Here is a 12,163-nt window from a genome sequence, read left to right as displayed (position 1 = left end):
GAGGCCCTATAAGTTATTCTGGGGTAGGTTAGGATTCCTGCCTAGTTTTCTGTTCTCCCTTTGTTTGCTGCTCTCCCAAGAGCTTTGAAAATCTGAGTTTCATCCTAGCATGGAAGAGGAAAAACAAGTAAAACTTCTTGTGGGACAGGACATTCTGGTGCCCGTCTTGTGGGTGTGCATGACTGCTCTCTCTGAGGGATGCGTAAGGAAAAAAAAGCAAGAAGCAGATGTCTCTGTGGCCTGTGGCAAGGCGAGCAAGGATGCGTGCGACGGCCTGACGAATTCTTGCCTTGACAAAGACTCCCAAACTGGAATTTATGAAAACCCGTTTATAATAAGATGCTCCTAACTTAGTGTCTGGCTGTCATCTGGGTGCATCCCAAGAACAGTGGCATAGGGATAAAGCTGCCACATCACACATTCCTTGCTATCACCACAGCTTCTCTCTTGATGAAACAAAATCTTTTCCTTGTCTGACAGTTCTGAAAACTGAAGCGAGAAAAACCTCAGTGATGTTGCTGTACTTGGAAGCACATTCAAAACATGGCAGTCTTCTGAGCAAAACTTTTCCATTGCTCACGCTACAAAGGCAAATAACAAATTGGTAAAGTTGCATTTTAGAAGATTCTGCACATATCTGAGGGAACAGAAGTGTTACCGCAAGATTGGTAAAAAAAAAACCAAATTGATGTTTTAGTTGTGTGGAAGATGTGCATGGTCAGCAAAGGCATGTCCTGTCTCATGAGCTAAAGCAAGGGCAAATTCCTGGCCCTGCCGAAACCCAGAGGAGGGTTGATGGATCTCACCCCAAATGCTATTAGCATTACTCTGGTAGGGTCAGTGAGCAGAGGTGTTAGTGGGGTCTGCCCTGACTGGTGCTCCCCTCAGACAATGGTCAATGAACAATTTTCCCAATGTTTGGGAAAATCCCTGTTGGTGGGGACAAGGTGTGGTGCAAGGTGTAGTGTTAACACCACGTGGCCTCCACTGGTGGGGAAAGATGGGCTGTTTACAAGGGCTGTTCAGAGCAGGAATGAACCGTGGATGCTCTGATTCACACTACAGAGGAGGTTATCAAGCCCAGAGATGGACAGGGCCCTTTGAGATGCAGAAATTGGATACCTGATGAGAGGGGTAGGGAGATGTTTGCCTGGGCAGGGCAAAAGGCATGGCCTGACTGCCACATGGCTTGGGCTTGAATGAAGGTGAGATCTGTGCAATTTTAAGCCCGGGAATTATGAAAAGAAGCTATTACAGAACTTCATGATGTTAATGTCTTTTTTTCTGACCAGATCCACTCAATAACCTTAGCAAATCCTGATGATGAGTCAATTTTCTATTGTCAGTGTCAGCGCAGAGCAACACTAGAGACCACAAAGCAGAGAGAGAAATGCTGAGACAGCCTAATGGAGCATGCAGCTCAGCCTAAACTTCTTGCCTCTTTTGTTTTGTTTTCTTCTTTTAATTCTTGAAAAGATTTAGAAAAGGATGGCAAATTTCACCAGAAGTGAAACAAAACCACATGCGTCTTTGTCTGTGGATTAAGTGTTTTCAAGAACTAGCTAGAATAAATGTTTTTCTGTTTTCACTGTTTTCTGTACCTTAGGACCAAGCCACATAGGATATTTGCGAAGACTCACAAGTTTTCTTATTTAGACTCTGTTATTTTAGAGAACTTGTTTTGCAGAACTGTGCGTCCCAGAGAAGGAAATAAAGGTCAGAAGTGAGAATTACCTACCTAAGGGCCTGAAATACTTTTAGTTTCTCAAAGACCACCCTGTGTGAGAATGACAGATTTCAAAATGGGTGGAACATCTAAGCGTGGAGTTGTATCAAGTCATTCATGAAAAATCTCCAAGATCTTTGCGTGGACCAAGATATTTGGGTGGTACTTTCTCACTCTTTCTTCAGCACTGTGGCCTCACAAACTGAAAACTAGCCCTGCTTTTCCTCTGGCTTTCAGAATAACTGTGTATCTTGAAAAGCTGTCTCAGCAACAGTGAAGGAGTGGAAAACGAAGTGTATTATATCCCCATGGTTTCATACGGTGCAGCTGTGCTAATAACCGAGTGCATTGAGACTGAGACCGAAGGAAAGGCATGAAATAGTCCATGAAATGATCAGTTGAATCTAACAGTAAAGCTTCACGCAAAGGGAAATCTATTGTCTAGGTATGCTATTGTAGATGGGAGGGTTTTGTCTTTTTCTTTAGGGGAAAAAATATAGAATATTAATAAATTCAAGCCTTTACAGTAATGCAGTTTTTATGGAAATCAATGGGAAAGTTGTCTTCTGATAGAAAGTCTACTTTACTTTGAATTAAAATCTTTCTTTAAATATTCTTAGAATATTTTTTGATTAAATATCCATATTCTGTGGGAGTAAAAGTTTTGGTTTTACTTCTGTTTGAATGTCTGCAGGATGATGATCAGATTCGAAAACAACCAGGTCTCCAAATATATTAAATTAGTTTTCATCAAATTTTCATGAATTTTTTAAATTAAAAAAAAAAAAAAATATTCCCCCCCCCTCCCCCCCCAATTTACTTTGAAAGAAGTAAGCACACATCAGCATACAGCCTTCAACAGTCCCTCCTAAGTCTTGGGGTAATATTAGTAGTACAGGAATAATGGAACAAGTATCAACTAAATGTAATATGCAGTTGCCACAGTGGAGCTATTCCCCCTGCATCGATTCTGAAGTACAAGTGGTTAGTTTATGACCCTCTTTAGGTTACAACATTTTAACGTTTCTTCAGTGTTTATTTATTCTCTTCCCAAAGAATGTTCTGAAATATCGAGTTTACAACCTGTGGCTCATGTGATGGTAGTGGAAACAATTAACCTAGAAGCTTTCAAAGCCACCACTGGGATTTTGATGCCCAAACTCATTAATTTTAATAAGAAGTGAGCTGCCAGTCGTCTTAAGTGGTTTCTAAAATCTCAACCCATAAAAACACCTTTCTACTGGTTCCAGTTTACTAGGAGCTCAGAGCAAGGTAAACACATGTAACAAAATAGTAGGTGTTAAAGGGGGAAAGTATGTGTTCAGATGTCTCTAAGACTATTCAAGGGAACTAAATGGTGGCCCCAGTGTTGAGCTGGCAGATGTGGGCTGGCCTAGGGGCTGCTCCTACCTTTGGTGTCTCAGGGAATTACTGACTGCTCAGAACATGAGGCACAGTTTTTCGTGGCAAGGAGAAGAACATGGAAACAGAAATCCTGGCAACAGCTCAGTTTTATCTGTGTTGATTACATCGTTTTTGTCTACTTTGGGCTCTCTCGTCTGCTTCATTCTCTTGCTTTCTTAACATGTTTCTGCCCACCACAGCCTTGTGGCCAGGGTAGTGCTCTTCTTCCAGCATGCAGATAGATGGCTGGGTTGTAGGAAGATCTGGGTACCAGAACGAGCTGTCTATGGGCAGTATCAGCCAGCTTGTATTCCCATTGCTTTGGCATAAGTGCAGGAGGCAACGAGGCTTGCCACCCGTGGCTGCCTGCTGCCATTGCAGTTACCCACATGGTGTTTGTAGATGTTTGTTCAGGTACTTTCTACCTGCCTAACGCGTCCTATCCAAGTTCACACTGTGTTATCTTCTAAGCTGCTAAATGGCGGCATATGCACGTTGGTACTTCAGTGATCCACCATCATGGAATCATAGAATCAACTAGGTTGGACAAGACCTTTAAGATCAAGCGCAATTGTTACCCCAGGACTGCCATTAAACTGGTTTGATAAAGATCAAGAACTGTCTGCTGTGGCCTGAGGACCACACGAAGTGGTGTGGTCCAGTGCGAAGAACCTTTCCTTTTATATGAGTCTGGAGATGGCTTTGCTTCAGCCACGCGCCTGTGTCACAGCCTAAGTTGTCTTGAAGGCTTTGGAGAGCACTAAGATGTCTCAGAGAAAGTTGCTGCACTGATGAAAATTCATCCTTGACATCAATCATGGACGAAAGTCTTAATGGGTTAAGAAAACTAGAACCAGCAGGTCTCTGTGATGTAAAATAGAGCATGGAGTGAGTATGAAGGAATTTGAAAAGGACACACAGAGAGCCTGAATATTTGGAAAAAGAGGAAAATGTGGGATTTTCTTGTGTCTTTTATTAACATAAGCAACCTTGGAGAATTTAGAGTTAGTTTGGACAAGTTCTTTCTTTTCTGTTATCTGTCATAAGATCTCTGAAGAATTTCACTAATGTTGGCTACAAATAACAAAATTACTGTAGTTTTTGCCAGTAAGTCTTATAGTAGCAACGATTAATTATCAGTAGCTATTGGAAGGAGCTTTGGGTGAAACATGATGCAGTGGAACTAGAGGTGACCATCTTGACTGCTATTGTAATGGACTTCAAAAAAATGAAAAAGAAGAAAAGCTGCCATTAGTACTAGATGTAACTTTTTTGGAAGAGAACAAAATGTTCCGTAAGTGAAACATGTGGTTTCACTTGTAGCACATTTTGTACATTGTCACCAATGAAGTTTAGGATTTTTATTACTTTTTCATTAAAATGTCTTACTGGTTTCACTCAGGAGGCAAAACTTTTCACGTGGCTTTAATTGTTTCTGTCATAAAAGTCATAGCATCCATGTAATAGAAATAGTTCTGCAGACCGCAGCTTCATATTGCCTATTAATTCTCTTCCATTTTCTGTACCTACAACTCACTGGGCCATCCCAGGGACAGAAAAAGTTTCTCTCTTGCAATTAAGACCAAACAGGAACTTCTATTGAAGTTTGGGGGGGAATCACTTTGTGTCAGTACCGGTTTGTTATAGTCTTGTTTCAGATATCTTAGCTCACAAATGTAACACGTATTTCTGTATCTATGTATGTATATATATATCTATGATACATGTCACATGTATCACATGACCACACATCAAAGGAGAGAGTTTGTACTGGCTTTTTTCTAAAATTAGTGAAACTCTAGAAGATTAAAACAATAAAAAGGCTTTTTTCTGCATAGTCCCAGTCAGATGCAAGAGGCGGTATGGTAGTGTTTCAAACAGGAGTGAATGGCTCTGGCAGTGTTTCTTCAAGGTGGCTTTGGACAGGTCATTTACCACCTTTTTTGCTTCATTTCTCCATTGTACAAAAAATGTTAGAGTTCAAGGTCTCAGATATCCTATCCCGGTAGCCTAGCTATTAGACCATACGTCTGTCATCAGCCTGGGCTTCCCTGTCACCACTCCTAATTCAGACAAACAAGCATAATTATTGCTGCAGTCAAAACAATGACTTGTTTTCCACAGATGATACCCAAAGTTGGGGGGGGGGGAAGGAACTAATATTATCTCATTGGTTTAAGATCTGCTTCTGTTAAGGTACCTGTTTTCCTCAGAGTCACAGTTTTGCTATTTAACCTTCAGTCCAGTGGGGGGGGTAACATTGACCCCTACCACAGGCTATAAAGCCTGTAAGAAGTAATTAAAATGCCAGAAAACAATAGCATATCAACTGCTTTCCCCCCTTTTTTTAAGTTTAGTCTATATATGAAAGCTTGATAGGAAATGCTACTGCTGTCTTTAGTTGCTGCCCAAAGCAACTAAACTCCTTGTACACCTTCTTAGCAGTTAGGAGCACTCACTGAGGAGTGTAGTCCTCTGCTTTTAATTTTTCTTAGCACAATCCCTCACTCATCAAATGTTTAAATGTTGTGTTTTGCAGTTCCAGGATGACAAAGACAAGCCCAGCCTTGGAAGGGTCCTCAGCAACAGCCCTGCCTGCTGTCCAGCTATCTGAGCAGGTCCCACTGACATCTCCCTCCTTGAAGCCACTGCACATGGATGAAGACGACAGCCTGTCTCCTCACCTCCTGTTGCCAGATAGCATCAGCCAGCTGGAAGAGTTTGGCAGGCAGAAGAAATGGCACAAGAAGCAGCACAAACACCATCGCCAGAGGCAGTTCAATGACCTCTGGGTTCGGATAGAAGACAGGTGAGTCATAACTTTTATGGACCCTGTCCTCTTCCTGCTGTCTCCTAACTGGTTGCTCTTTACAGATCCCAGCTCTTGTTGATTATATCATAAGGAGGGTTAGCGAAAGGCTAAATGGGAAAGACAGGGAGTGAGGTGATGGTTTGGAGCCTAATAAAGAACTAGATGGAAGGCTGGTGGGCATGTTTGATCTAAAAGTAAAGAAAAAAAAAAGCTATTGCTTAGAATATTTAAAATATGCAGAAACAAAGACTTGTGAGAGTAAAAACAGGAAAAAAATTACAATGGAAAATATTCTGTGTTTGTCCTCTTTCTTACAACAATTATTTTCCAATCTTTACTGTCAGTTTTCAGTCCAAAGATTTGCCCATTTTCCAACCTGGGAGTCTTTTAAGATTCTGACATACCTGACTTTCAGTCTTAACTGTGATCTGGGGCTGAAATGTTTTAACATCCTAGACTGCATTGAAAACAGCAAACTGAGGCAAAATTAAGTACTTAACTCAGGCTTCCATGTGAACAGAATGGAGGTAGGCATGTTTCCATGGCCATTCCAATCTTGGTCCCAAGTTATAAATTCCCATTCAGTGTTTGAGTAAGAGCCTTCATGTCTGACCAGGGATTCTCGATGTGTGCATTTAGGATTCCTGGGCAACTTATTCTCCCACCTCTAAAACAGGGGAAGCTCTTAGTGCCTTTATCCAGGCTGAGTCATGGGCAGATAAACAGCCTAACAAGTAAAAGGAATGAAATAATCTGTTGGGAACTGGCTGCTTGCTCATACATGCAATGATTGTCTTTGAGCATTACTGTTATTCGCATTTTCATAGCACCTAAATTCCTTGCTAGTGAAATGAATCAGCTTATCTCAAAGGCTTCTCCCTTTGCTAAGGAACAAACTCTACATATTTGTGTTTGGGGATTTTTATTCTTTTAGTTCATACTTTTTAATGGAGAAGTTCATGTGTTTTGTTCTCAAACTGTACTCAGTGGTTGTATCCTTTCCACAGAGGATGGAAATGTTTAAGCATGAACTTAATTTAGTTCAACATACTTGATTGCCTTGAGGACAAGGGACCTCCCTATCTTTCTTCTGCCTGGGTGCTGCCAAGTCATGGTGTCCCATAATGTCCCAGCGTTTCACATGGGTGTCTGGTCCAGCTCACCATATGTGTCATGCAAGAGTGATTTAAATAGATCTGGTGGAAGACTGGCAGTTAGGGACAATCCTCTTGCACCCATCCTATCATCTAGCCAGAGGTGATACTGGATATTGGGCCTAATATGGCTGTGGAAATGTGCAGCTGGGAGCTTAAAGCAGTGATGCTTGTATAGCTTTGGTGGACTTTATGCCTTATGCTGTTTCTGTTTCAGTAAGAAATGTCCCTAGGAAAAGTATTTAAAAGGGTAGTTCCCCAATTAGAGTTAAATTATTTGCTCTGTGCTCCTGTGAGATTTCATCTGAATCAAAACCTTTAATCCCTCTACTTCCATTTCACAAGGATGGAGACTGGGATAAGGAAATGTAAGTTTCCGCTCCCACCACGCTGGTGATGAACCAGACACTGTGTGTCGCCTGCCTTGCTGAAAGATCCCAGGGAGATATTAGTGGAAGATCACAGGCCTAGAAATGAGGAAAGGCTGGAAGAAGGGAAGTCTGCCTTAGTGCTTTCAGATGGTTTTAGCGATTCTACAGTTCTGGAGTAACTTCTGGTGTTTTCCTGGAAACGAAACAAAACAAAACAAAACAAAAAATGCAAACTGTTCAGCTAAATCAGAGACTCACAACCAGCTCTGGTTTCCCCATAAATTGGATGGGGTCTCAACTTTCATAAACCAGCTGCTGCATATTGTGCTTTTGGCAGTTGGGTTTCATCAGCATTAATTGCAAGCTGGACCTTGCACAAGACAATAAACAGTGAGTTCTCTCTGACTGGTTCCTTTCTGATTGGCAAGAAAAGAGCAGAAATGTGAGCCTGTCACCAGACTTTGTGGCATGATCATTTTGGGGAGGAAGTGGCTAGGATGGCTAATAATATGGGCAATGGAGTGTTACCTGTGCACATGAACTTTTGTTGTGTTGCCTCAATAATGTTCACCAGCATTCAATAGTGAGACTGTTGGTCAGTAATTGGTGTACTAGAAGTTCACACTCTGGCCTGTCTCGTAGATCCATTGTGCGTTTGCACATATTTAAATTGAGACCCCCATCTACCCCATGTGGTAGATGGACTGAGGTCTCTGCATATAGTATTACCTTGAGTTATGGTCCCATATTTTCAAATGGTTCTTCTTCCAGTTTGAGTTTCCTAACTCACCTGTTGTCATCTGAAACTTACCTTTGAGGCAAAAGAGAGAGATTTAGGTCATTGCAGCTTTCACACAAAAGCTGCAACTTAGTTTCTGTGTGAGGTCTCCAGAATTCAGCTGTTTGAACTGCCTTTCAACCTGAAAAGTCAAAGAGAGGTATATAGGTGGAGGACAAATCCAGGTGAATTTAAACCAGATTATTGATTCTTCTATGAACCTCATTGAACTGTGAAAGGACTGTGGTTCATACAGCTCTTTTCCAAAGCTTTACTGACCGTGGATTAGAGGACTTTATGAGCCATGAATTGCAGGGCATTTATGGACTATGCATTTCTCAGCTCTCTCATACACTTCCATGGAAATCTTGGGGTGTTTTTTTAAGCTACCAACACAGAAACAAAGGAAATGAACACAGGAGAACAATCTTAAAGGAACATCAAAGGTCTGACTCCAACCTATAAAAGCCAGGAAATCCATAATTAATGGTTCCACTAAGACTTCAGCTCACACAGTTGTTCGGGTCTGATCTGAGGTTATAGCTACAATTTGAAATGGCCTCGTGAAAAATGAGTCATCATTTAATGTCACACATCATTATTAGTATTTACTTTCAGCTATACCTTAGAGATCGTCCTTTCCTTTTTGTTCTGTCTTAACAGCTGAGGCATTTGAATTGGCACCCCTAAGTGCATGATATTTAGATTTGTGTATTGGAAGGTTAGTACTGCTGCGGAGGATGAGAAAGCTTCTGCTCTGTCTTCTCCCTGTCTTTGACAGAGCTAAGATTTGCTGATCTCTTGGGTAATCGGCTACACTGAAGGCTATTACAAAATAAAAAATGCTCATGAAATGTGTGGTTTCCTCTCCCTTCTGCCTCCTTCCCCCAAAATCTAAACAAAATTAAAAAGTCCTGCCTGGCTGCAGTTTGTGTTTGAAATTGTTTTTCAAGAATCAAAATGAAATGGGAAATTTCAAGGAGCGGGATTTTTTACTGTAACTACTTGATTTTGCAGAAATATGCAGATCTGAAGCCTGTCTTTGGGAGGAATTTGAATTTAGACAAAACTTAAACCCAAGCTAGCTCCTGTAGCCAAAAGCCAGCTGGGGCAGCAGGGAGGGGAGGCAAAACCCTTGGGCTGGAAGGCAGCAGTTTGGCATACACAGTGTGTTATTGTTCCTGTTGACACTGTGTTAGCTGAGCTTCCCCTTGTAATATAAATAATTAATTACAGATTCACTGTAATTAATTCACTGGCTTTTTAGGATGAGCTGCTCAATTAATTGAAAGAGTAAAGAAATGTCTGTGACATTTCAGAGTAGTCCATGAAGAAAGGACCAGCATCGCACCTTTGTTCTAGCAGGTAAAAGGTTTAAGGCTACAAGCAATACCAGACCAGGAGAACAGAGAATCTCTCGCAGCTGGGGTAGAGCATCACAGCTCCTGAGGCCATTAGGAAGGGAGAGGAGTTAGTAACTGGGAGGGTGTTTCAGGTGGTGTGAGGTTTGGAATGAGCGATGGCAGCTGGGGGATATGAAAGAGAGAAATACAGTGGTGGGAATAAAGAATTAGAGAGAATGTAATGGGTAAATTCAGAGGTTCATTCCCACTGCTGAGGAAGAGATCTGGGTGAAGATAGTGTTTAGAAAGACACTGAGGACACACTTGCATAGGAAAGAAATTAAAGGAAAAGAACAGTTATCTGAAAAGAAAAGAAATTCTTGTCCCAGAGGTAAGCTTAGCCTTGCGGAACCTACCATTAGTGGGAAGCAAAATGAATTCCCTCTGTCACTGGAAATGGCATTTCTCTGATAGCCCAGTGCTGACTATTCAGCCCCAGATGAATGCAGTAACATCACAAATATTAATTTCTTTTGGAAGTAAGTTATTTTAGGTTAAAAAAAGTTATACCAGTGATGGATGGAGGGAGACAATGTGTAATAAACTGCACTAAGTGTGTCTGTACAGAGTGAACCTTATCAGTTTGGATGGAATTTAAGCACTTAGCCTGTTATCCTTTCTTTCAAGACAATGCAGTGATGGAAAACAGAACTCTGTCAACTCAGACAAACTTTTAATTTCACTTAACTGCATCTGAAAGGTAAATTTCAGTAAATGAATCCAAATTGCTTCCTTTTCACAACACACGGTGCTGAAATACAGTACTTAACTTCATTAAAGAAAAGACTGCTTTTCTTTAGAGGAGACCTAGACACTTTTGAAGTCTAACAGGTAAATTGTGGTCAGATGATTTCCCTCCATATGGTAGCTTTGAGCTTGAAATTTCCATCACTGGGGCCTTGTTTGTTTAAATTACTCTATCTGCCTCCCTGGTAAGGATACTACTTACTTAGAGAGAGCATGCCTACTGATGTTCATGGGGAAAGGGGATCACTCCTTCCTTCAGCCTGTTTCTGTGCTGCCCAGTAAGCAATTTGCCACCATTGCATTTATTTGCTGTCTTCAATCAAGGGCGAAGATGCAGCTTCAGGATGTTTCTAAGTTGTTATAATGAACCTGTCTTCCAAAGCAACCTCTCCAGCAGCCAGGAACAGTGGGAGCATAGGTGTATTGGAGCCCCACCTGCCCTCCCTTGTCACACCTCATTGCTGTTTGGGACTTAATTGTGTTTTGTGCCCCCCCCCCTTTCCTCCAGCACTTCTTTGTACCATTTCCTTTGCTGTTTTCCTGGCAGGATTTCCTTCTCGGGAAACTTTCATCATCTTCGCAGTCCCTATCAGTGACTGCCCCCCAATCTCCAGGGCATGGCATACCAGTATCTGCTCATCAGGAAAATCTCACGGTTTGACAGCTTGAGTGCAAGACCCTTCTGTCATGCTGAGTGGTCTCAAAACACCTCCTGGACAAATGCTCCCTCTTGGTTGCTCAGTGGAAGCTGAACCTTTGTATCTTGAACTGGCATAAGATCTGCTCTTAGATTGCCTGGTCTTTTATGAACTCTGGTGGATATATAGCTGCCAGAAGAAGACGTTTTGGGCGGTGAAGCAGTGCTTCAGTTGGTCCTTCTCTCTCCCAACGTTGTGTGCCTCTTTCGAACATGCAGTCTTGCTTCTGTGAAGGTGTCCTCAGCTCCTCCTGAGCAGAGAGCAAAGTGTGGGAAATACTGAATTTTCCCTTTCATAGTTTCTTACTGTCTCCATTTGATCCCCCTTTAAGATGAGCGGATGGCTTGATGCCTCAGTTAAACAAGCACTGGCGTTGGCAATTCTTTCATCAGGCCCTTCGCACAGCCCCAAGTATACAAGCCTTCCAGTGGAAGTAAAATAACAGCACGGTATAACTTAGTGCAGTATAAATAAGAGGTAAATCTCCTGACTGTAACATATGATACGGTGATGACATATCCTCCCTCCCTAGATGGTTTTTATTGAGGCTTCTTGGATTATCAGGTTGGTCAGAGTGCACAGAATGTATTAATTGAAGCTGTGAAGCCTGGGCTCAGCACACAACTCTCTCGTGCATCACAGACGGGAAGTCCTGATGTTCATGTCTAAAACTCTAGCATCTCCATGCTAATAGACCCTCCCTGTCAGCTGGCTGTGAGTGATAACTTCTTTCCCCTTGCAAAGTCAAAGAGTTCATTTGTTATCCTCCAGATGGGGCTGAAAAGATGTGCAACCATACTTTCACCTGCTAGACACACGAAAAGATCTGTAAGTTTTACTTTGTTCTGTGGTTGTTCTCTTGATGAAACGAGCAGAGATAAACTTACAATAAAATAAGCAAAAGCCTTGCATATTTACCTTCACTATTGCTTCAGTGTCTCACCGTCAATATGAACAATTAATACAAAGCAGTATGCAAACCCTATTTTAATGAAAGCTATAAATACCTGCAAATAAAATCGGTAGAGATAAAAGAACACGGGAGTCTCTTGGAAATAGAGATATGATTT

General features: G+C 41.7%; 1 protein-coding gene across 1 annotated transcript in view; it reads left to right on the top strand.

Annotated features, from left to right (window-relative positions):
- Positions 1 to 12,163, top strand: part of TRABD2B (TraB domain containing 2B) — a 295,540-nt gene that overhangs the window by 268,384 nt on the left and 14,993 nt on the right. The window contains exon 6 of the mRNA XM_030495716.1: positions 5,670 to 5,939. Coding sequence (XP_030351576.1) covers positions 5,670 to 5,939 — 270 coding nt within the window. The remainder of the gene's footprint in view (positions 1 to 5,669; positions 5,940 to 12,163) is intronic.

The sequence above is a fragment of the Strigops habroptila genome, chromosome 8 (genome assembly GCF_004027225.2).
Source record: "Strigops habroptila isolate Jane chromosome 8, bStrHab1.2.pri, whole genome shotgun sequence".
In the NCBI taxonomy this organism is placed as follows: Eukaryota; Metazoa; Chordata; class Aves; order Psittaciformes; family Psittacidae; genus Strigops; species Strigops habroptila.
Note: the sequence above shows the minus strand (reverse complement) of the source record. Positions and strands in the feature narration are given on the sequence as shown.